This window comes from Rhinatrema bivittatum, chromosome 6 (genome assembly GCF_901001135.1).
Source record: "Rhinatrema bivittatum chromosome 6, aRhiBiv1.1, whole genome shotgun sequence".
In the NCBI taxonomy this organism is placed as follows: domain Eukaryota; kingdom Metazoa; phylum Chordata; class Amphibia; order Gymnophiona; family Rhinatrematidae; genus Rhinatrema; species Rhinatrema bivittatum.
Genome location: NC_042620.1, coordinates 102,615,479 through 102,642,365, shown reverse-complemented (window position 1 = coordinate 102,642,365; position 26,887 = coordinate 102,615,479). Strand labels below are relative to the sequence as shown.

General features: G+C 42.6%; 1 protein-coding gene across 3 annotated transcripts in view; it reads right to left on the bottom strand.

Moving 5' to 3' along the window:
• The window catches only part of XIRP2 (xin actin binding repeat containing 2), a 356,476-nt gene that overhangs the window by 52,901 nt on the left and 276,688 nt on the right, over positions 1-26,887 (bottom strand). For 2 of the 3 annotated variants that reach the window (XM_029605670.1, XM_029605671.1), the window contains 3 exons: positions 20,649-20,809; positions 11,601-11,732; positions 2,330-2,440 (listed from right to left, as the gene is read on the bottom strand). In XM_029605670.1, the coding sequence (XP_029461530.1) occupies positions 2,330-2,440; positions 11,601-11,732; positions 20,649-20,809 (404 nt within the window). Of the gene's footprint in view, positions 1-2,329; positions 2,441-6,444; positions 6,489-11,600; positions 11,733-20,648; positions 20,810-26,887 lie in introns of those variants that run through there. The other variant, XM_029605672.1, reaches the window with a different exon arrangement.

Sequence of the window (26,887 nt, the reverse complement as noted above, 5' to 3'; positions counted from 1 at the left end):
GCCACGGGGGAGAAGCTGTAGCTGCTGCACCGGGGAAGCAGGGATGGCGCTCAGCCATATGGGAATCCCGGGGGCCCATGCCGACGTGCGGGAACCACAGCACTGGACCAGGGCTTCTCACCCGGTGTTTGCTGCAGCGGGTCGCCGCCACGATCAGGTAGGGGGACGCGCCTGCGGCCGTCCGCGGGCGCAGAACACAACAGAAATGCAGCCATGTCGAGTTGCTGTGGTGGGGTCCATATAGCCAGGTAGGATTGGATGGTGTACAAGCAAGACTTTCAAATGCATCACTTTTATCTCGAGCATCGCTGCTTCTCTAAGAATGAAGGCAACGACTATGCCAATCATTTGTCTGAAAAAATAACCAGACTAAAAAATCTATTTTCAGCATACCCACTGGCCAGAGAACAAGAAGAAAATCATGAACCAGCTAAATGGACCACCTTTGACACTATATCTAAATTACAAATCATGCAAATAATTTCTAAGATAAAACCCGCAAATCACCCTCTTGACTCCATCCCAGCTAGCTCCTTGAAACTAATGCATAACACGATCACTCCAACAATCACATCCATGATCAATCAATCTCTAGTGGAAGGTCTAGTCCCTGACAGGATGAAACAGCAGTGATAAAACCTATCCTAAAAAATAAAACCAGCAGTATTGACAATTGGGAAAATTATCGACCTATATCCAACCTGCCCTTTGTATCCAAAATTCTTGAAAAAGCCATTTTCTCACAAATAGAAGACTATCTAGGTGACCACCACATTTTACATCCAAACCAATTCAGATTCAGAAAAAAATCGCTCTACTGAAACTTTACTCATATCCTTAACGAACCCCATATGTTTATGATACCACATTAACTTGCACTGTTTTTGGCACCGTATGCAGCAGACATCATGTTCCTCTGTTAATGGCATATTATCACATTTATTTGGCCCTTATTTAATTTGTTTTTGTACGAAATGAGTCTGTTTGTGGCCACTTTTTTTTTATTAGTTCATATAATAAGAGATGTACAGCTTTTATTCCAAATGAAAATGACAATTTGAGATACAAAATAAATACCTTTACACATAAAAGGAAAGGAAACCAAGATATACAAGTTGCAGTTGGCTGGCTGGTCAGAGGGAACACCATCCAGGGAGTGCCATGAGATGACAGGTCAGGGCTAGGGCTGGTCTTCTGCCTAGCCAGCTCCCTCCCCTGTAGGTTGAGCCCTTGGGATCTGGGGGACAGTAGGGCTTTGCGGCAGCACTGGTATATCTTGATGAGTGGTAAGGGCAGGAGCTGATACTGGTGCAGAGTGCTGATAAGGACTGGAACAGGAGCCTTGCAAGGACTGGAACTGAGGCTTGAGTGCAAGCAGGACTGACAAGGACAGGACACAGAGAACAAGGAACACAGAACATAAAGGCCCGAAGGCTCACTGAGCTAAGGAGGCTAAGGTAGGCCATACAGCAGGGAAGGCCTGAATGGCTACAGATCCAAGGCCTAGGTATGCTACGGGGCAAGGCAAGAAGCAAAAAAGCTGGATGGCCACAAGACAAGGCAAAGCAAGGCAAAGAAAGAAGTGAATAGGCTGGATGGCCACAAGGCAAGGCAAGGAGCAAGTAGGCTGGATAGCCACAAGGCAAGGCAAGAGGACAGGCAGACTTGATGTGAAGACATTTGAAGTAGGGAACAGACAGGGTTATGTAGGGCTGAGGCTTGGGTGTGGTGCAGGCAAGGAAAAGTTGCTTGGCAAGGCTCGAGAGGAGGCATACAGAAGACTTCTAGTGGCAAAGAGGCTGCACCACAGGCTAAGTAGTGAGGAGCTGACATGGAAAGCATGGAATGGAGCTCCATGGAGACCCCTGCTGGTGGGGAAGAGTCATGGGTAGGGCACGATGAGGCTGCATAGCTGCTGAAATCATTAACAATGGAATTTTACACAAAAGGGACAGATACAGGAAATAATGAGAGATGAATGTTTGATATTCATTAATTTTGCTGATATGTGTATTTTTTGTTTCTTTATCATTGTATATACAATACTAAATTGCTTCTTCTCAATTTATTATTTTAATGTGATCATTTCCTGCCACAAATTTTGTTGCATTTTTAATACATTGTTTTAAATTGTAACTCATGCTGTTCATTTTCATGGAAAAGTATGAAATCAATAAAGATGATGAAGATGATGATGATATTGAGTTATAAAGATGGTATTGCCACTTAAAAATTTTGCCAGAAGCATGATACAGTACAAGGACAAATATAGTTAGAAAATTAACACATCAAATCATCGTTAATTGACATGATGATTAGATTAGAATACCTGTTCTGTTTGAGAAGCAGAAACATTACTCTCTGTCACAGCTGTGTGATCACTTTTCTTCGTTTCCTGAGAGCTTCTTTTAACCGTCACCTCACTACTGCTTCTAACTTCCTAAACAATAAGAATATAATAACGCATTAAAAAGAATCACTTGCAGTGAAGGCAATTTAAATGATAGCCCTTAGGATGATAAACCTGTTATTAATTGTTCCAAGTTTTAATTTTTTTTTACATTTCATTAAGAGTTAATTGATAATCATGCACTTTGCATGCACACGGTAACAAGACAGGCGAAGAGAAACCTACAGCATAACAGAGTATGTTGGAATATAAACTAAGTTAAATTGTTGAGTTAATTAATGCTGTTCCACAAATAGTATACAATCAGTCACTTATTCTAGCTTTAATTAAAAAAACAAACCCAAAAAACACTGTGTAATTCAAACAGGTAAAGCAGCTGAAGAAAAGCCCAAATTTGAGAGTCACACAAAGGCTCACTATCCCTTATTTGACACCAAAGTGCTTTTTCACACCTGCCAGATAGATATTTGTCTTACTTGAAATATTTGACTGTAGAGGTGACTGTGCATTGGCGGGAGGGATTATTTAAGTACCGTTTCATAGTGATGTACTGCCTCAGTTACTCACATATTTTATTTACTCACTCTGCTACTCTATTACATTAATAGGCTGAAATGTAAATATTGCTCGGTTCTATCTCTCCCCTCTTCCAGCTCCAAGTTAATTTCCCTATTTTATTGTAACTTTCTCACATCCTCTATCTGATCCACTATATCTAAAGTTCAAGGTTCTTATTGAGAACATTGTTTACGTTTATTGAGAACATTGTTTACGTTACGTTATGCTTTACACACTCTGTTAATTGTAAACCGGGTTGATGTGATGCATATCATGAAACTCGGTATAACAAAAACAATAAATAAATAAATAAATAAATAAATAAATAAAATAAATGTACACACACAACTTAACTCCTCTGCCATGAGAAAAAAGGATCTATTTCCAAATTCCCTGGTGCATCCAGACAGCTGTACAGGACCCAGGTACCTTCCAAATGGATAAATGCATGCTTGCCACAGAATTGTTTTTCATGAAGCAGCTACAGTCTGCTCAGTATGTTTCATCTATTTGACTGGCTGATTTTGAAGTTGCTCAGCTCAAAGAGTGGAACAGAATAAAGGCTTTACTTTATTACTGATGCAGTATCCTTGTCAGGGCCGGTGCTAGGGGATTTGACACCCTAGGCGAGCCTTCTTCCTTGCGCCCCCCCCCCCTCCGGTCTCGGCCCAGACTCCTACCTCATTCTCAATCACGCCCGCTGACTGGGGTTTTCTGGGTCGCGAGCAGATTGGGCACTGCTTGCGGCCCGCCAAATCTCCACTCCTCTTTGCCACCACTTGCGGCCCCATATGGCTCGCACCCAGTGGCGCACCAAGGGTCTCCGGCGCCCAGGGGCCAATCCATTTGTGTGCCACAGAAAATCAGTGGCATCTCTAGACAGAAGAATTTGTTTTGGGTGGGGGGGAGCCAAAATGACATTTCTTCATCACACCCTGCTTTAAAATTGGTTATAAAAAAAAGTGTTGTTAAAAAAAGTCCAAAGGGTCCTCTGCATTATTTTAAAAAGCTGGCCAGTTTCACACTTCTAGTAAAACTACTATAAAATTATTTGATAGCCTCATTCAACTAATTCTATATGGATTATGAGAGTGAAATCTGGAATTTATAGGAAGGGACAGACTGTCAATACAAATCCTGCACCTCCAGTTCTGTATCTCTGTGCATCCACTGAAATTCCCCCAAACAATGGAGCTTGGATGTTTCCCTTACAGCTCATCATACTAAAAGATATTTTCAAATTCTGGTGTCACCTCACAGCAACAGCAGCACAAACACCTTCCACTGCCAGACACATTGTGAACTAACACAAAGCACCGCAAAAAAGACACCCAAAATCTATACTGCAATCCCATCATAACATAACAGTAATAACACCAAGGACTCAAACAACAATAACCCTACCTGTGAATAAGCAAGGGTAAATATTACACTGAGTCCTAGAATACCAATACACCACCTACTGAGGAAACAAAACAAACCCAATTGCTATAGATCTCTATACAGACACTATATGCAAGCAGAATCTCTCATCATGGTCACACACACAGAGCAGAGACAGACCCTCACCAAATACAGAATACAAAATAAAGGAGCACAAATTAGAAAAAACTGAAATGGAAACCCCAAGAAGCCAGACTCTGTGTATTAGCAATGGAAAAACAGAACAACCATTCCTCATAAAACAAATAAAATCAAGAAACAAAGCATCAGTTATAATAGTAAAACCATACTAATAAAATATTTTAAAACTACTGATAAATAGAATTTCTATTAATTAAAATCATATACATTTTTTACAATTTCCCAAACACCAATAAAATATTTCAAAACAGTACATATATCAAATAACACACAATAATTAAAACTAATAAGGATTTTAAAAAGCCCCTGCTGTCCATACATGGGAGCTCTTGATTCCAGTCACCCTGATATTGCCGAGGATTAGGAGGTTATCCTCTCTCTCTCACACATACTCACATGTCCATTCTCTCTCACACATACACTGTCACATACATACCACAGTCATGCTCTTATACCCAACCATAACCTCTCGCTCTCACAGACACTGACACACTCAGGCTCTAAGGCACTCTCTCCCCCTCCACACACACCCCCACACAAACTCTTACTCCCCTGGATTTTCTCATACACACTCATGCTCTCACTGGCTCCCTCACAAACACACAAACACACACTGCCAGGCAAGCTCCCACTCATTCTCACACAGACACACACACACACACACAGGCAAGCTCCTAGTCATTCTCACACTGAACCCCAGGCAGGCTCCCATTCATTTTCACACCACTCCCTCCCCATCCCCCAGGCATGCACACATTCATTCTCACACACACAGACCCCCAGGCAGGCACCAATTTATTCTCACACACACACATACACCACAAACAGGCAGGCACCTATTCTCACACATACAAACCCCAGGAAGACACCCATACATTCTCATTCACAGACACACCCTCAGGCAAGCACCCATGCATTCACACACATACACCGCCAGGCAGACTCCCATTCATACACATGCACACACTAAAGGCAGAGACCCCCTCTCTTTCTTTTGCCAGCAACCTCAGAGCCTCTCTCATTCTTCTGCTGCCACTGTCACTGCTGCTGTATGGCTATTGCGGAGGTGCTGATTGCTGCTATTGGCACTGAAGCACATTCTGCTGCCTCCTCTGTGCAGGCCCCATGGGCTTCCAGTTCCTCTATGCTGATCTCGTACATTGTGAGATCCACATAGAGAAAGTGCTACTCTTGCACATTCCCAAAGATTACATGTGCCAATCAGTAAAAGTAATTTATTTCTTTTTACATTTGCTGTCTGATCTTAGTTTTCTAATCGGTTGGTCACAGGCTTTTTTTTTTTTCCACCTTCCCTTTCTTATTTTTTTGCCAATTCCTTTTATAACATATTTCTTTTCTCTCCATCTGTCTGCTTCCCTCAAACACACAGTCAGGTTCTCATTCTCACACGCTTTCTCTCTCACACATACACAGGCACTCATTCTCACATGCTGTCCCTCATACAATCATTTATACACAGTCTCTCTCTTGCACATGCTGTCTAACTCTCACTCCCACATGCTGTCTTGCTCAAGCACAGGTTCTCACTGTCACATGCTCTCTCTCATACAATCATTCCTACACACAGGCTCTCACTGTCACATGCTCTCTCTCATACAATCAATCCTACACACAGGCTCTCACTGTCACATGCTGACTCACACACACACACACACACACACACACACAGGCTCTCTCTCACTCCTACATGCTGTCTTGCTCAAGCACAGGCTCTCACTATCACATGCTGTCTCTCACACACACAGAGGCTCTCCCATGCTGTCTCTGCAAACATTCAGGTCTTCACTCCCACACACACACACACACAGTCTCTCAACTCATCTCATACACGCACACATGCACACTGTACAAACCCTCAGTCTCTCTCTCACCTCTGGGCCTCCTCTTCACGGGCCACTGCAGGATGGGCTCTGCAGCGGCCCCGGTCTTCTCGAGCCGCGCTGATCCTCTTCTGCACGTGGCTGATGCTCCTCCTCCTTCCGGCACGCGGCTGATGCTCCTCCTCTTTCCTGCCCGCGCGGCTCCGGCAACATTTTTCTTCCGGGGCCGCGCGGGCAGGAAGGAGGAGGAGCATCAGCCAATGCAGGAACTTCTCCTCCTTCCTGCCCGCGCGGCCCCGGAAGAAAAATGTTGCCGGGGCCGCGCGGGCAGGAAGGAGGAGAAGTTCCTGCATTGGCTGATGCTCCTCCTCCTTCCTGCCCGCGCGGCCCCGGAAGAAAAATGTTGCCGGGGCCGCGCGGGCAGGAAGGAGGAGAAGTTCCTGCATTGGCTGATGCTCCTCCTCCTTCCTGCCCGCGCGGCCCCGGAAGAAAAAATGTTGCCGGAGCCGCGCGGGCAGGAAAGAGGAGGAGCACCAGCATGTTTAGACGCGGACTGTACCACGGTCCTGCCGATCTTCTTGCTGTGTGTATCCGGCACACAGCATAGCAGTAGTTCACCGCTCAGCCGCTATTGGGATGACGTCCACCGGCGGCCATTGGCCATCAGCGGCTCGGCGCCCCCTAATGCTCAGCGCCCTAGGCGATCGCCTAGTTCGCCTAGTGCTTCCGCCGGCCCTGATCCTTGTCACTTACACTGAATGACAGACATAATTGTCAAAAGAGAAAATGATTTGATATTATCCTTTTTTTTTGTTCTTGTTTTAGCTTTGACCAAAATATTGGAGATCTGTGTTTCTTTTCTGTCCCAGCTTTCCTTTAGAAATCTTGGTTTTCGACTCTTTTAATGCATCATGTTTTCCATTAAAGAGCAGATCCATTGAGAACAAATAGGATGTTATGGCTCTAAACTAGTCAGCTATTTTTAATTTATGAGGCAATTGTCAGAGTGTCCACACTGGGACAAACACTGTGTGTACTTTTTACCCAAGGGACTTTGTACCAATTGTAAGAGCTAAAGTATGTACCTACTTAAACTTTGAAACTTGCTATGGGTAGAAAGTACACGTGGTCACTTGTAACTGCTTTTGTACGGGTAGATATTTGCTGGAAAAATGTACGCTAATATCTGAAAATGTCCTCTACACGTGTACTTTTCTTCTCCCAAACTAAACACACCTCTGGGAGTGCTTCCTCTCAATGAGATTAAAAGTGTGCAGGCTGCAGAACAATGCATAGAAGGGCAATTTACAGAGAGCTGAATTAGCGGGAGTAAAATGATTTTTACCCATATAAAACGCTTTGAAAATTGTCCTCCCTACGCCATATAGACTGACAGTTTGATTCATTTAACATCTTGATTTATTTATCATAAAACAGATATAGAATATATTCTGTATCCAAAAAAAATATTCAGCACGGTATGAAATTATTTAGTTGTTGTTTTTTTTTTTTAGAAAGACAGCTTTTAATGAATGAATTTTAGTGTCCCTTGCGGCTTAGTGCTTTTTTATGAGTTCAGGAGTGTGCGTGCCTGTGCACAGGGTTCACCCTAAAAGTGTATGTTTGTGAAATTTGATTGTGAGAAAAAGGTATGAATGGGTGGGAGGGAGCAGGAAAAACATGTGGTTAGTGAGCATGTTGAGATGTTTGCTCAGCAGAGACTGTCAACGCCGCTTTCCAACAGCCAAGTGTCACCAGGCACTGCAGCAAATGCAAGATCATCAGGTTAAAGGGACTTTTTTCCCACCACTTTTTTCCTGAGACTTCCTGTTTGGATTCCTTTCCAATAGAACCAGATAGGGTAAAAGGGAATAGCGTGTCACAGGCTGGCTCCCATGGTTTTCCAATGGAGGAAAATAACAATTTCAAGATGAATCATTCCTCTCCTAGGAGAGAATGGGGGAAAGGAAAATCATCTGGACTTATTTCTTCTCTTAGCTGGAGGATGGAGGCCTGAGGGGGTGAATACATAGGGGTAGATTTTAAAAAGGTGCGCGCGCTACCCAGCACGCACATGTACACCCAATTTTATAACTTGCGCACACAAGTTATAAAATCAGGGGCCGGTGCACACAAGGGGGTGCACAATTGTGTACTTTGCGCGCGCCGAGCTGCGCTGCATTCCCCCGTTCCCTCCCCCTAACCTGACCTTCCCTCCCCTTCCCCTAACCTTTCCTCCCCCTAGCCCTACTCTAACCCCCCTCCCCAAAATTTTTATTTTACCTTTTGCGCACACCAGCAGTCTGCCGGCACACGATCCTTCGACACAGTGGCAATGGCTGTCTAAGTGGACTAACATGGCAACCATATCCCTTTATATTTGTTCAGCAATAAGGGGCCCTTTAGCAGTAGAGTCAGGATAGCTGGCTAAACCTCTTTACTGTTAAATATTATAGTATATATTTTGGACAGTAACCTTGAATAAAATTGATCCTAATTATACTCACAAAGTGTCCTCCATGTAAATCGCTGCTTTATCTAATGCTGCACAGTTTTAGAGCTATTTTATGTGACTGTCAGATGTTGCGTATTAGAATAAATGCATTTCTTTATGATGCAATTTCAGACTTTCACAGCACACAATATACCGGTAGGTAGTATGTTGAGCTTTATTACATAGCCACTCACATATTCCAAAATCATTATCTCTTACAACAATTTTCTGTGATGTATGATAATGAAGTCATAAAATGCTAAATCCCTTTATCTAAAACAACACTTGGGAACTACGTTATGTAATTTTATGTAGCATCTGGTTTTTCCGATGCAAGTTTTGATCTGTTCAGACAGCCTGATTAAATTTAACAGTTAAAACCCAGCATAGAAACCCCTTCCCACAAAGAAAGGTTTAACACCACTTTGAGTTAAATATCTGTTAAACATTCATAGATCGTTTTTATAAAATACAATCTTGGATATAAAATAAAAGTTTTTTGTGGTTTTTTTTTTTGTTTTGTTTTGTTTTCCAGCAGATCAATTGTCTCCCTGTTTAAGACTAATGACTCCAAAATATCACGAAGGGACTATGCACTAAAAGATATTAACAGCAACAGTTAGCACATGTTAACTCACTGATGTTAAGTTACGCATAAACAACCATGTTAATACACAGTGCACTAGCATAATGAGCTGCATAACCTGGCAGGCTAGAATTTGTAGTAATAGCATAGGGCATACGTAAATGAGCATGTATATTCCTTAATATGCATCAGTTTAATGCACACATGCATATTAACACTCTTTCTTTACCATGCATGCACATTGGATTTATCTCCTCTCCTATTATATGCCTCAACCTGCCCCTCCTTATCAGTGCTGTAAGGTAGGTGATCAGCTCTGGACTAGATGTGGAGGTAGAATTTTGTTGGAGAAGAGACTTATTTGTGTTAACAGTGAATTACTGCATTGCCTTGTGAGTTCCTTGCTTCTTTTTTTTAAACTTTATATTTATTATAATTTTCAAATATGCAGGTTACAAACAAGCATGGTGCAGATCTATACAAATATAATAAACTAAAAATGAAAAAAAAAAAGCAATACTGAACATCAGAAGCAGGTATAGCTGTCGACAGATACAGAAATGGGAGGTGGCAAGAAAAATAAGAAAACATAATAGAAAAAGAAAAAGTAATTAAAAAAACCTAAAGGCAAGGCCGTTTCTAAATCCACAAGCCATCAACAAAAGGAACTAATAAAAATACAAAACATCTTAAGTTGATTATTTCTGTCTCCTCAGAGGGCTTAGCAAAAGTATAATCTCACTTAGAGCGAGAAGCTTGGAAGGTAATGAACTGTGCTTCACAATGAATTGACCCAGTTCCCAGAACACATAACTGACATTCTTATGTAATATATTACATTTAGCAGGATATCGCAAAGAAAAATGTGGCACCTAGCTTCACAACCTGAGGAAGCAGTGTCAAGGAATTCTTCCTTTGTATTTACATCATATGATAAATGTCAGGAAATAATCTAACATGTAAATCCATAAAGGATTTAGTGATATTACAGAAGAAAGATGCATTATTAAAATTGTATCCGGTTCTTAAACAAAGGAGCCTAACAATGTTCCCTTGCTCAGACCAGTTTTATAAGCTGATATATTTAATTTCTGTGTAAGAGACTGAACATGTTGCTGGGGAGAAATAGACTCAGCCAGAGCATCTCCCTGAGTACAGAATCCACTAAGGAGCTGTTTGAGGGATTGGTATCCAAGAACTTTCAGTCCCATAAGCCACTTCTACAATGAGCTAGCAGATGAGGTTGTACCCTTGGAAAGGCTGTGGCCACACATGGTGGCCACAGCCTTGGAAAGGCTGTGGCCACCATGAGAAATCACTACTATCCTCCCCAAGCCACCCCAAGCCACCCCAAGCCACCTCCCCAAGCCACCATGTGTGGCTGTGGCCACACATGGTGGCCACAGCCTTGGAAAGGCTGTGGCCACCATGAGAAATCACTACTATCCTCCCCAAGCACAATCCACTTCCCTTGCATGCCTAGACCACTGGTGGAGCTCCAGCTGGAGTCACAGCGAAAGTCTGAAGTAGGAAGGGAGCAACAGCATCAAAGCACTAGCCCTAGCCGGAGGACTACATAATGACAGGACAGGAATACTGCTCCAGAATGTTGCAGAATGGGATGCTCTTGATGAGGGCATAGTTAATAAATCTGCTTTCTGATCTTTGCCACACCAACAACAGCATAGAACAATTCTCAGTGGCCATGACAGAGGTCTTCAATGCGGTTTCATCTGCTACCTGGGACCTCAGTACTGCTCTTCTCCAGGGCATTCAGACCATGCAGTGGCCAGAGCTTCAATCACCCCTTCCATCTGAATCACCACCACCACCATCCCATATGGACGCCCTCAATAGGGGAATGAGGCTCACAGTGGAAAGGTGCATTAAGAGTGACACAACATAAGTTAGGGACCCTGTGAACCTATCCAATGGCTGATTTGACCATTAACATGAATTAAACACTCAAATTTTAAGTGAAATTGAGCATAAATTGCTTAATAAAACAGAATTTTTTATGTTTGTGAATTTTGCCAATCGGTGTTGTTTTACCAATTGAACAACCATAGTAAGTTAACTGGAAAAAAAAATCTCATACTTCGTAAACATGTAGAGCAGCATTATTACCTGGACAGATTTCTGTTGGTACTGGTACTGAGCAAAGGTATTATGAGAAGATGCCATGTCACCTTTCTCAAATTGTTTCTTCACACTAGCTAAGCCACCAGGTACTGTGCAGGTTTCAGATTCTTCTATAGCCTAGAGGGACAAAACATGTTTGTCAGTGCACCTGTCTTGTACAATAATAACAGAGGCTATGTATTTATTTATTAGCTAAGAATATTTGTACTTATGTACATATGATCTTATTGTATTTACTGTGCCTTCAACTGTTTGTATTTCTGGTCCATACAGTCTACAAAAGATACAATTTCAATGAATGAAGTAAACTGCACTTATTTACATACTACACTATTTAGAAATGTTGAATTAATATATTGACAGTATAGCGCTAAAAGTTCTAGGATCCTTGTAGGAGTGATGAGAATCAAAACTCAATCAGTGAGAAGTATTTCCAAATTGTTTGTTTATTTAAAAGCTTTTATAGACTTTGTAGGAACATCATTTCGGTTTACAAGGAGGGGGTATAACATAGTGGATATGGATATACATATACAACTAGGTAAGGATAGGGGATATACATACAATGCATTAATAAAACATACAGTAAAAAGGAATTCCTTGACGGGTGGCTCCAAACGTCATTTCAGTTTCTGATGCCATGGTGCCGCATTCGTTCAGTGTTTTAGTTATTTCTGTGCCTGACACTCGTTGAGATGAACAACTAAAAATTAATATTTAAAAATGTGCATGTCCCTTCTTACTTCATATAGTATTTGCTCTCCGGAATTTGAGTTATATCTGTAGCCTGTGGTTCTGGCCATCTTAACTCCGCCCGCACTCCCTCTGTGTCATTCTGCAGCTGTCCTTTTTTGAGTAGCTTATCAATGCCGTGACAGCTTCGTGTTTCGGTCCCTCCCGACGCAGCCCTTGTGACGAAATACGGACCGTGTCGGGGGACTGATACCGACTCTTCTTTGAATAAACAATTTGGAAATACTTCTCGCTGATTGAGTTTTGATTCTCATCACTCGTACAAGGATCCTAGAACTTTTAGTGCTTTACTGCCAACTTATGGCTTGTTACCAGTGTATATACCGCTCATCGTCTCCACTTCTTTATTTGCTGACTTAATATGTTGACCATAGCTGCATTGGTCTTTATCTGCCATTATGTTCTCTGTTCTATCTGATTTTTCTTTTAAGTTGTCAATAACTGGTGTCAATATATTTGTGAGGATCTCATCTGCCTGATCTTTTGGTATTATAAAGGTGTTCTTATATGCACTGAAGCTGCAGTCCTCAGTCTCCTGTCCTTGCCTTTTTCCTATACTGTGAACTTCAGTGTTTTTAGAAGAGTCAAGCTCTGCAAATGCTAGACTTGGGGGAGGAGCATCTCCCATTTTCAATGGGCTGCTTAGCTGAAAAAGTATACGTGCACTTTGAGCACACAGACATGGTAGTTAAATTTTAAAGAACAACTATGCAGCTCATTTCTCTATGAATATTAGCTTCTGCAATTTACACACACACACACACAAATAAAAAAGGACACATATTTTGCATCTGATGTTTGTGTGAGTAGTCAAGTGGGGATAAAACAGTGCGAGTGCATTTGAAAATGGAATATGCATTTGGTTTAGTATTAGGACGCAAGAGATTAAGGTTTATATTCTAAAGCAAGAGTAAAAGAGAGAAGGATGCTTGGCTGTATAGGAAGAAGAATGATCAGCAGACAACGGGAGGTGATAATGCTCCTGCATTGGTCCCTGGTAAGACCTCACATGGAATACTGTGTAAATTCTGGAGACTGCACTTTCAAAAGGATATAGGATGGAGCTGATCCATAGTGTAGCTACTAAAATGGTCAGTAGTCTTTTTTCTAAAGCATATGTGGATAGACTTAAAGATCTAAACATATATACCTTAGAGGAAAGGTGAGATAGGGGAGATATGATAGAAACGTTCAAATATTTCAAAGTTTCCATGCATAGGAGATGAGCCTTTTTCAGTGGAAAGGAGGTTCCAGAATGAGGACTAATGAAATGAGATTGAAAGGGGGTAGACTCAGAAGTAATCTTAGGAAATATTTCTTTACAGAGAGGGTAGTGGATGAGTGGAACAGCCTCTCAGTGGAAGTGGTGGAAAGAAAAACAGTATCTGAATTCAAGAAGGCATGGCATAAACACAGGAAATGCTGAGAATTATAATGCTAAATTAATTGGACAGATGGGCAGACTGGCTAGGCCATATCGTCTTTTTCTGCTGTCATGTTTCTATGTTTCTATATTGCTTTCATACTCTGAGTAAAACCTGCCTCTGGGGGGTGCTTCTGTTTTAATCTGACTGAAAGCTTGCAATGTAAGCCTGCGCAAATTTATAGCTCATTGGAGGAGTGTAATTTTCAGACAGGCCAATTATTATTAAAATTGCTTAGAAATTTGTCCTCTCCAGGCCTATTTCAAGTTTTTCACGTTGCTGACATAGTTTTTTTCACCGATTCAGACTTTGCCAGCCAATAGTAACTAGAAGACGGCATACAAGGACCAAGTAGACCACCCAATCTGCGCAATTATTTCTCCCTCACTGTTGTAGTTATGCATATATCCCCAGGTGTTTACAAGCTTGACTGTCCGCATGATATTGTACCTTATCTAAATCAGTTTTGTTGCATCCCTCTTTGGTCTTCTACAACTCCAAATAAATGATCATCCAAGTCTGTCCCAAGCATGCTTAAATTCTGTCACAGTATTGGATTTCATCACCTCTATTATAGGCATCTACCATTCTCTCAGTATATTCTCATAGTTCCTCTGAGCCCACCTTCTACTTTATTAACAAGATCCCTTGTCCTTGATTTCATTTTCTATTGTAAATTGCACTTTCCTATACTTTACTGAAGCTTGTTAAATATTTGAATGTTTTCATGATATTCCCCCATTCTCTTCTTTCATCCAGTGAGTACATTTTGAGAGTCTTAAGTCTCTGTGTAGGATTTGATTTGCAGGCTCTGTGCCTTTTCAGTAGCTGTTCTCTGAACTGCCTCTCTCCTCTCAATATTCTTACAAAAGCATGACCTCAAGAATTGAACAGAGTGCTCGTCTGAGTCTCACTAGTGACCTATACAAATGCAACATTTCCTTCTCTTTTCTGCTTTTCACTCCACTCAAGCACTTGAGCATGCTGCTAGTTGCTTTATTAAATTGAAGGTCAGGTCATATACAATGATTACTCCTACATCATGAATATGGAGTCAACATGCATTCATTTTAAAAGTTTTGACTTGTCTGATCAGATATAGGAAGTAATTACTTTTTTGTAATTAAAAAATAAAAAAAGGAATTATTTAAGGAAAAATTCTTGTTCAGTGCTCTAATGAAGTGTACAAAATCCATTCCACTTAACCCACTTACATTCAAAAGGTATACCTTATGGTATACACAAAATTTATAAAGGTGTTCTTTATACCAAGTAAAAACTTCCATAATGTGACTGTGTGTCACATACGGAGGCTGTATTTATTTATGTGAGCACAAGTGAGACGTTATGGGGTAGATTTTTTAAAAAAGCGCGTTCGTGTACTTTTGTTTGCGCACCAGGCACAAACAAAAGTACGCTGGATTTTATAAGATACGCGCGTAGCCGTGCGTATCTTCTAAAATCCTGGATTGGCGCGCGCAAGGCTGCCGATTTTGGGCAGCCGGCGTGCACCAAGCCGCGCAGCCTGTCACCGTTCCCTCCCCTCACCTTCCCCTCCCTTCCTCTACCTAACCCACCCCCCCCGGCCCTATCTAAACCCCCCTCCTTACCTTTGTCCGTAGATTTACACCTGCGAGAAGCAGACGTAAATCTACGTGCGCCAGCGGCTGCTGGCGCGCCGTGCTCCGACCCGGGGCCTGGTCCGAAGGCCTGGACCACACCCCCGGGCCGGCACCCCGCCCCCGAAACCCCGCTTCGTTGGGTCCCGCCCCCCCCCGACACGCCCCCTTCCGAAAACCCCGGGACCTACGCGCGTCCCGGGGCACTGCGCGCGTCGGCGGCCTATGGAAAATAGGCGCGCCAGCGCGCAAGGCCCTGCTCACGTAAATCCGGGCGGATTTACACGAGCAAGGCTTTTAAAATCCGCCCGTATGTGTGTGTGTATGACTAGAAACAAGAGTTGTAGTGGTTCTTTGTGCAAAAGGAAACAGAGAGCACGTTTTCAAAAAGGTTTCTTGTATAAAAATAGCATCCATGCGCATAAGTAGCTAATTAATGCTAATTAATAAATAAGAGAATGCACGTTTTCCCTTTTGCACATGTATTTTACCAGTAGAAAAAAAGAAGAGGGCTAGGGCATTCTTGGCAGGGCTCAGAAGTACATGTAAAAAAGAGAGATACGTGTATACATTATAGAACTAATTTGTATACTTTCACACTTGCTAATTAACTGGTGCAAATGAAATTGGACTTGTCTGTCCTCTGTGTCATTTGTAATTTTTGAGTGGGAGGTCTAGGTGAACTGGAGATGGACTGGGTGAACAAACAACAATATCGGTGAACTGGTGATTTCAAGTATGCGTGAAAGTATTTTCAAAAACGTATACATGCATACTTTATAAAATACCTGCCTCCACATATAAATCAGGGTAACTACATGTCATATTTTTATGCCTAAAATATATGCACATATGTTTATAAAATAGGTAAACTCTGCAGAGTTTTTTTGTATTGGAAATATTTGCATGTACTGAAACATACATGTGTACTTTCAGAGCAGACCTATGCTGTATTTTATAAACTGTGCAGCTCCCACTGCACAGATTATAAAACAGTAAAAGCACTAGGATAAATCTCCGCACATTCACAGGCACGCAAATGCTGTACTGTGAATTGATTTAAAAGATAGGCTGTGTTGGTTTGTCAAAAGGAAACTCTGAGGGGTACATTTTAAAAAACAGCTCACACGCGTACTTTTGTTCGTGCACCAGGCGCGAACAAATGTAGGCCAGATTTTATAAGATACGCACGTATCTTATAAAATCCGGGGTCGGCGCGCGCAAGGGGGTGCACGTTTGTGCAACTTGCGCACGCCGAGCCCTGCGCGCGCTCCCCGTTCCCTCCGAGGCCACTCCGAAATCGGAGCGGCCTCTGAGGGAACTTTTCTTCCACCCCCCCGCACCTTCCCCTACCTATCTCACCCCCCCTGGCCCTATCTAAACTCCCCCTACCTTTATCGCACAAGTTACGCCTGCTCGAAGCAGGCGTAACTTGCGCGCGCCGATGGCCTGCTGCCGTGCCATCACCCGACCCGGGGGCTGGTCCGGAGGCCTCGGTCACGCCCCCCGGAACACCCCCCAGTACGCCCCGAACGTCACGCCGCCCCCAACACGCCCCCCAGCAAAGCCCTGGGACTTACGCACGTCCTGGGGCTTGCACGCGCTGCCGAGCCTATGCAAAATAGGATCGGCGTGCACAGGGTTTTTTTTTAAGGGTTACGCGCTTAACTTAAGCGCGTAACCCTTTTAAAATCCGGCCCTGAGTGTTTGAGTATGTATGCATTTGAGAAAGAGCTTGAATTTGCATATGTGTTATTGACAGAAATGCTGTCATGGTGTGGATGTGTTTGTGTGTCTGGATGTTGATTCGGATGTCAGAAAGGGAGGGATGTGAGCTGGAAATGTTTTCATTCAATTTTCTGTATTCTAAATATTCTACTAAACTTTCCTTCAGTTGGTGTGGGTGGGCAGATTAGGTAGGCCATATGGTTTTTATCTGTGGACATACTTCTGTGTTTCCATTGTCTCTATTTCATTTCCTGACCCCAAGGCAAAACTGATTAGTAGTTCCAACTTTTTCTCTGTTACCACTTTTAAGAAGAGGGACAATATCCATTCTTCTCCAGTCCCATGGGACGACTCCTGTCTCTGAAGATAGATGGAACAGATCTTTCAGTAACCCAGACAGAAACTCTGTGAGCTCCATGAAAATCTAGGATGTAGCCCATTCAGTCCCGTAGCTTTGTCCACTTGCAGTTTTGCTGGTTCTGGCAAACCTCTTTCTTCCTTAAACTATCCCACTACCATATGTATCCCTGCCAAAAATTGGTAATCCTTCTCCAATCCCTTCTTCAGTGAATACTGAACAAAAGCTTGTGTTTAGCATTTCTGCTTTATCCTTGTCCCTCTCCACACAATTCTCCTTTTCTCTTCTCAGTTTTATAACCCCACATCTGACATACTTGAAAAAAGTTACATAAGAGCATAAGAAGTTGCCATACTGGGTCAAACAGAGGGATCCATCAAGCCCAGCATCCTGTTTCCAACAGTGGTCAATCCAAGTCACAAGTACCTGGCAAGTACCCAAACATTAAATAGATCCCATGCTACTAATGCCAGTAGTAGCACTTGATTAATAGCAGTTTATGGACTTCTCCTCCAGGAACACATCCAAAAATTAGGACTAACTGTCCTAATCACATCCTCTGGCAATGAATTCCAGAGCTTATTTGTGTGTTAAGTGAAAAAGAATTTTCTCTGATTAGTTTTAAATGTGCTACATACTAACTTCATGGAGTGCCTCCTAGTCCTTCTATTATCTGAAAGAGTAAATAACCAATTTAAATTTCCCCATTCTAGACCTCTCATGATTTTAAAGACCTCTATCATATACCCCTTCAGCCATCTCTTCTCCAAGCTGAACAGCCCTAACCTCTTTAGCCTTTCCTCATAGGGGAGCTGTTCCATTCTCTTTATCATTTGTTTGCCCTTCTCTGTACCTTCCCCAGTGCAACTATATCTTTTTTGAGATGTGGCAACCAGAACTGTACATAGTACTCTAGATGTGGTCTCACCATGGAGTGATATAGAGGCATTATGACAGACTTTGTTTTATTTACCATTGCCTTCCTTACAATTCCCAACATTTTGTTTGCTTTTTTGACCACTGAAGCACACTGAGCCAACAATTTCAATGTAATATCCACTATGACGCCTAGATCTTTTTCCTGGGTGAAATTCTTAATCTGGAACCTAATATTGTATAATTACAGGAAGGGTTATTTTTCCCTATATGCATCACCTTGCACTTATCCACATTAAATTTCATCTGCCATTTGGACGCCCAGTCTTCCAATCTCACAAGGTCCACGTGTGATTTAACTACTCTGAATAATTTTGTGTCATCTGCAAATGTGATCACCTCTCTCATTGTTTCCCTTTCTTGATCAATTTATAAATATAATGAAAAACATGGGTCCAAGTACAGATCCCTGAGGCACTCCTTATCCTTTCTTCTTCTTGCTCTATTGCTGTCATGAATACCTTCCCTGCTTCTTTCAGCTTTACCAAATATTTTTTCCCTGTGCTCTTTTGTTGAGATGCTTTCTACCTTTTGAATACTAATCTTTTTGCCCTTATTTTTGCAGCCACCTCTTTGGAAATCCAAACCAGAATCTGTTTCCTCTAACTTTTATTTACTTTCTTAATATGAAGATTTGTTGCTCTTACTATATAGAACCATTTAGTCTAGTCCACCGTTCTGCTTCATAAAAAAAACTTCCCATTCTGCCTGCCAGCCTTTCCGCAAGATACTGCCCCATTTTAACAAAGCTGGTGCTCTCTGAAGTCCAGGACTGACTTTTGTAGGACCCCTTTCCACTCTGGTTCTTATGTTAGACCCCTGCCATCTGAGGATCACTGGAGTCCAGGTGACCAACTACCTGATCCATTAGAAACATCTTCTCCATGTGTAAACACCAGGTCCCTTCCCTTGTGTATTCCATGACCACTTGCTTAACTTTCACAGACCTAAACACACCCCTGGGAATGCTTTCTTTAAACGTAGCTAAAAGCACAAAGGTGGTGAAACAACGTGCGTAGTTTTAGCCATATTGAGGGAGGACAGTTTTTGGACAGTCAATTTATGTGCATAAATTACTCTTCACACATGTAAGTGACTTTGAAAATTGTCCTCCCTGCCTTTCAATCTTCCAGATCATTTTGATGGGATGTTTCCATATGATTTTAAAAGTTAATGGGCACATCAGTTGCTTAATACGAAGATTCCACTATCACTCAAAAGGATGCTGTCTAGCCATACAGGCAAACCTTTTGTATACAGGCTCTGAGCAAATTATTTGGAAACCATACTTAGGCTTGCAAATTAATCACTATGTAGATTTTCAGAAATGCTTTGCAGAAGCTACTTTGTGGGTATGTTTTTTCTTAATCACTGTTAGGACTTTTTCATTATTATTTTCAATATTTTAATCTAGTGAATAACTGTAGATACAGTCTCAAACACAATATTTGAATCTGTGGTCATTTCAGATCCATAACTCTGAAATCCTGAACTAAAAGTATTTTGTCATATGATTTTTATTACCTTCTGCCTATAAAACTGGTACTGGTACAGCATCCAGCTTTTTCTGGTAATTATAATTGGTTTAGCAGAGTGAGTACATTGCTAATCTCTTCCATTTCTATGTTGATTAGGATATTCCTAATGGATTTATAGCACACAGAAAGAAAAGAAAACTGTACTGCAACAGAATTAAAATGAACTTGTGGTTTAGTATGAAAGCTCAGAGTACTAAAACAAAGCTTATTTTAATTTCTAACCCTTTGAGATGCTTGCTTGCACCTCTCCTGCCCATACTATAAAGCAAAGATAGGTAGGAACAAAATGAAGATAAACCAGAAAGGAAATTATAGGAGCCCAATTTTATAGCAGCCTACATGGGGCTGAATGCATGGCCTTCAGCTTTAATTTTCAAAGAGGACTTGCACGTGTAAATCTGGTTTGAGAATTAGTGGGATTGCACGTGATTTCAAGCAGCATAGGTGCACACTTGCTAGCGAGCAGATGTAAATGTCCACATGAAAATTTATGAGCATACGTTAAAAATATAAGCATAAGCTATTTCCCCACCCCGACCCTGTCCCTGAGAATGCCTCTTTACAATATGCATAACATTACAGGCAAAATCCACATCTACTTTTACATGTAGAATCCCTGGGATCATTTTCAATGCATATATGCTTTTGAAAATGACTCCCTATATGCATAAACTTACATTAGTTAAGGTGCTGCTGCCTTTCTTTGATACAGCTGCTTGATACATAGCCATCCTTTCCTTCAAAGAAACTGCTTCCTGTAGGTCTAATGGGGCACTGACACCCCAGGTAACACTCTCTTCTGAAGGTTCACTCAGCTGCTTGTTGGAGCTAAGAGAAACTAAAAACCAAACAATGTGTTTTAGATATAGTTCTGCATGTCTCAGTTTATATATACACAGTATATAAGAAATTATAACAATTGAGGTGGCTTTCAATAAATTACAAGGTTTCCATTTTTGTTAATAGCCAGAATGTTTTCCAACCACCATGTAAGGAGGAATAGGCCAACATGCTCCGTCCAGAACTATAATAGTTAGTAACTGTTTAGTAGGGATGTGTATTCTCTTTAAACAAATGAGACCATTTTTAGTTTGTACAAATGATATGATCTGAAAATTAGCCTCAGGTGAACATACATGAAATGTTTTTGGGGTATTTTTGTGTTTAAAAAAAAAACCCAACGGAATGGGCTTCCGGCAAGACCAGGCCTTGGCCTACTTCCATCCCCTGAGCCTGGCCCATGTAGAACTGAGGCATAAGCCTGAGGCCCTTCCACTATTGACTTCAAAGTAAAACATAAAAATTAATAAAATGAAAAAAGTAATATCTTTTTTTGTTTCAGATGAACCTGACAGATGACTGTGACCTACTAAATGAACTGACAAACCAAAACAAAGCTTTTGACCCTGCTCATCCCTACTATTCAGTTAACATTTTATAGAATTATTTTTCTGTTTGCCATTTTTTCATATTATTACTGTTTGAAAGGCTAATTTTCAAATATATGTAAAATAATACTTTACCTGCAAAAATGGCCTTTTACAAAACTTCCTACCCTACCTCCTTTTTTCCTTACCTGTTCCTTTGCCATTCTTTTCTGCCCTCCAAACCTTCTCCTTCTCCCCTCTTCTCTCCCCTGTTAGTTTTCCCCTCCCCCCTTCCTCGCCCTCCCCCCTACTTTCCCTTCCCCTCCTTCCTCCCTCAGGTTTGTGTCATTTTATGTCTTGCTGTTTTAGCGTTGTTCAATTACTGCATGGTTTTCTGTATGCAAAGGTATCCTCTTTCATTTTTGGGAGTTTTATTAATATGGATTTTATTAACAATAATAAAAATACAATTAATGATATCTTAATATTCAATATGTTTCAAACAGATTCTCCCAGTGCAGCTCTGTATGATAACTCTTTTATTGCACAATAGTGTCTTTCTGCACAGCTTGTTGCAGCTCCTCCCCTAGCAACCATCTTTCAGCTGGCCGCAGTGGAAAACAGGCATCAGTTTTTGACTCATCTTCTTCCTTACACAGCACTTAAGTTGCATGGTTGTGCACTGGCTAAACTGAAGGAGTCTGAGGTTCTTCCACAAGGAAAATGTCATCTTTTTTTAAGGAGAGGTTGCTTGTAGGTGCTCAAAACTTTGGTGTACTAGCCGATATACAAAGAATTGTTTAATGAATTGAGGAAGTCTCTTTTTTTTTTACATATAAAAACAATATTGTTTATTCACTATTAAAACAGTCTTGTCTGTATAAGTCTACTCTGTGTTGAGGTGATATTGCGTTCAGTGATCCGTGGGATGAGCCTGCAGACCTCTGCTCTTACCTCCAGCCCTGGACCCAACCCAGTTCCCGTAGATGCCGGGAACTCTCTGGCTTCAGCCTGCCATGAGCCTCCAGTCTTCTCCGCTCCAGGGAACTCCAAAGCATCTCTTCCTTGTTGGCGTGGCAGACCACTGTGCTCAGCTAGCCTCTGCCACTGCCTCTGTTTTGGGTCCTCCTAGGCCCACGTACACACTGATCCTGTTTCTCTTAAAGAGCCAGTGGCGGGAAGCCACAGCTGACGCTTCCTGATGATGTCAGAGGGACTCCACTCTTTTAAGCTGACCAGGACAACTCCTCAATGCCTCGGCAATAGGTTGACTCCGTTGAAGTAGTGCTTTGCCTACGCTTCCTGGTTCCTGTCTCTGCTGTGTGTCTTCCTGAGCTCTTGTGTCCTGGTCCTGGCCTCTGGCAGTCTGGCTTGTCTTCTGTCTTCTCATCTTTGTGGTCAGTCTCCTCTTTGCCCATCTTCAGTGCCTCACACAGTGCCTGTGGTTCATCATCCCCCCTTTTTAGTCTTTTCGGATTGGACTCCTGACTTTGGCTTGAACCTTGATGCTGCTTGACCTCCGCCTGCCTCTGACCACTGCCTGCTTTTGCTTATGATGGTACTTCGCTTTCCCCGACCATTGCCTGGACCATGACAATGCCAGAACACTGCCTGCCTCTGACCATAGCCTGAATCTGTCCCTGGCGATTGCTGCCTGCCCCTCCGCTCTTTGTCCGACTTCACTTCCTTCCTCATGCTGGCCTGCAATGATTTCATTTTGATGGATCTTCATCTCCACAGAAGTCTACACCTAAGACCAGCCAGCCCCAGCACCCGAGGGCTCAACCTAAGGGGAACATGGGCTGGTATTGACAAAGCTCCAATTGGACCCCTGCTTCAGCCAGCTCCATCTGCCAATGGTGAGGACTTGCAGGGCTCCTCCCTGTAGGTTACACCAACTCCCCCTTGGCCTAAGGGTTCATATCCACAACAGATGAAAACAATTAGGTATTTGACGTATGTATGCTAAAGAGAAGGCTAAGACATTAAAATACCCATTTATTGTGCTTTCTTTTCCCTAGTTGCCACATTAAGAGGTTTTTGTTTTGTATCTTTACAGCTATTATTTTTGAAACAAGCTAGATTGAGAGATATTTGAATTATACAACAATTGACTGCATACATCTGTATGAGAATATTTGATAGGTATGCCGGTCCCTATTATTTTGTTTTATAAAATATATCTTTATATTTTACATTATCTTTTCCTTTATATATTCGTGTCAGGGATGGCCAACTCTAGTCCTCATGAGCCATAAACAAGCCGGGTTTTCAGGATATCCACAATGAATACGCTTGAGATAGCTTTGCATACAATGGAGGCAGTGCATGCAAATCTATCTCATATATATTTATTGTGGGTATCCTGAAAATCACATCTATTTGTGATTCTTGAAGACCAGAGTTGGCTATCCCTGATATAAATATATATATAATTACACACACACACAAACACACACACACACACACACACTGTAACCACAAATAATGGAACACTAATGCAGCAACCTAGAAAACATACTGTTTATATGGAAGAACCAAATTTATTTGTATCACAAATATATAAACATCAAAAAACTCTTAACAAATGCTTATGCATACATATATGGTGCATAAAAAACTTTACTATCTAAATACACTCCCTGATTACAAAGTCTAGAAAGACTTAGTTAAAAACACCTGAGAGGAGTCTATGTTACTGCGTGGTTTGAAGCACTTGTAAGATTTCAAGTCACAGTTTTGTTAATGTCTCTTCAAAATGGGTCAAAGTACTGGAAAAAATAATTCTAAAAGTTGATGAATATTGCATGAATATTTATAAAAAGAGTGCCCCGTTCTCCGACAAAGGACCTTCATTTTGCCAGTAATGGCTTCTGCAGGGGGATGAAGATACAAACATACTTTTTTTTTTACTTCTCTCTCTCTCTATATATATAAAATTTATTTTTTATATGTGTTTTGGTTCTAAGATTTTTCTTCTTTTATATTACACATTTTTTTCAGTGGATGGTGAATAGTGCTTCCCATGATTGGATGAGAGGTTGATCTGCAAAGCGTGGTATGTATTTTGTTTTTAGTGTTATAATTATTATTTCTATATTTTTAAATATGCTTTTGTCTTTTTATTATTCATTTTGAACTTTCTGGCTCTTCTGACATAAGAACCAGTTCTTTAATTGGGGGAACTACTGTTACGGCTATGGCTGCTGTGTAACTGCCTCACCACCAGGGGTCCTTCTAGAGCAGGCTCTCTGGGCTGGCCCAATCCAGCTGATCTATGTCCTGGATATTCCTTTATAGCCCTGCCTACCCTAGACTCCAGTGCTTCGGCATCGAGCTCGTTTGGGCTCCATGCTCTAGCCTCCTCCTTGCTGTGTGCGGCCTTTGGGTCTTCTGCCTTGCCTTGCCTTGCTGTGCGTGTGGCCTTCGGGCCTTCTGCCTTGCCTTGCCTTGCTGTGTGTGTGTGGCCTTTGGGTCTTCTGCCTTGCTGTGTTCGTGTGGCCTTTGGGCCCTCTGCCTTGCTGTGTGTGTGTGTGGCCTTCGGGCCCTCTGCCTTGCCGTGTGTGTGGCCTTTGGGCCCTCTGCCTTGTCGTGTGTGTGTGTGGCCTTCAGGCTCTCTGTCTTGCTATAAGGTTCTGTTGACCCTGCCTTGCCTTTGACACTGTTGCCTGCCGCCTGCCTTGACCCTGCCTGGACATTGACTCTGTTGCTTGCTGCCTGGCCTGACCCTGCCTGGACTTTGACTCTGTTGCTTGCTGCCTGGCCTGACCCTGCCTGGACTTTGGCTCTGTTGCCTGCCGCCTGCCCTGACCCTGAATGGTCTTTGACTTTGTTCCCAGCTAGTACTCTGCTACTCTCATCACAGCCATCGCCCAGTTCCATACACTCCTGCCTGCATCATTCCTTCTCAGCCATCATCGGAGACCTTCCAGCTATCCCTTTCTCTTTCCACCTGGAGTCACTCCTGAAGGTGGTGTTCACAACACCGGACCACTGCCTAAACATAACAGTATGCCGAAGCCACCCTCCAGAGAGAGAGATAGGACTTTGTGTCAAACCGGTGAGTCAAATTTTTTTTCCACAAGCCACAATATGCCTCAGTCTCAAAGATTTTATAGCTGTGCATGCTGCCAAACCTTGAACTATTTAAGCTACCAAGACTGTCTAGCATGTCAACTCCCCGACCAAGAACATTGGGAATGCAGTAACTGCCATAAGAGAAATGTTTCTATCTACCAGGAATGTTTGAACTGTTCTACTTCTAAGCCAGGATGGTGGAAATGTTCATGTATCCCAAGCCTATTACCACCAGGCAAACCGTGCCCCTGTTGCTCAGCTAAAGGGCCAGCTGCTTCATTAGGGAAAACAGTCAGCTCGACTACCCTGCGTTCAGCTTCTGGTCCAGTTAAAAATGTTTTTACCTGTAGCAGCTTGTGGATAAAGAATTCCAGCCCTTCATTTCAGGACACTTTGAAGGGAACTTGTCACCAGGAAACAAGTAATAATTCTGAAAACCTTAGAACTCACCGGGTTAAGAAGGCTTCCATGACTTCCACGCTAGAGCCTCAGAGACAAGAGCAGAATGTACTAATTAATTCTAGCAGAGCCTTGCTTTCCACAGCTGCAGATCAGTTACAAGTAGGGGTGTGCATTCGTTTTCGCTGTATTGGCGATCCGCAACGTATATTGCACTATTCGTAGTATTCGTGGGGAAGCGAAACGTATCGCGATTCCCCACGAATACACGAATCTTCGCCGAATTATACGGCCACCTAAATACAAATTTAAACAAGCCCCCCACCCTCCTGAACCCCCCCACCCAAGACTTACCAAAACTCCCTGGTGGTCCAGCGGAGTATGTCACAGGTACCGACCGTCACTATGTCACAGGTACCGACGGTTGGTACCTGTGACATAGTGAGGGCAGAGGTGATCGGCGCCATTTTGAGTACTGGCATCGGACGGCCGGCGTGCAGGAGGTCGCTTCTGGACCCCCGCTGGACTGTTGGCAAGTCTTGTGGGGGTCAGGAGGCCCCCCCAAGCTGGCCAAAAGTCCCTGTGAGTCCAACGGAGGTCCCGGAGCGACCTCCTGCACGCCGGCCGTCCGATGCCAGTACTCAAAATGGGCCCGATAGCCTTTGCCCATACTATGTCACAGGGGCTACCGGTGCCATTGGTCAGCCCCTGTCACATGGTAGGAGCACAAGATGGCACCAATGACCATGTGACGGGGCTGACCAATGGCACCGGTAGCCCCTGTGACAAAGGCTATCGGCGCCATGATGAAACCGGCACCGAGGGTGTGAGAGTGCAGGGGATGGTTCCCGGACTTCCCGCTGGACCACCAGGGAGTTTTGGTAAGTCTTGGGGGGGTCAGGAGGGTGGGGGGTTGTAGTTAATTTTAATTTTAGCTTGGACACGAATAGAAATCGCCGTATTAACGCATCGGGGCGCCATACGGCGAATGCAACGTATCTGCTCCCTGACGAATCCGAATCACGAATGCAACGTATGGTGTCCCTCTGCACATCCCTAGTTACAAGTAACAA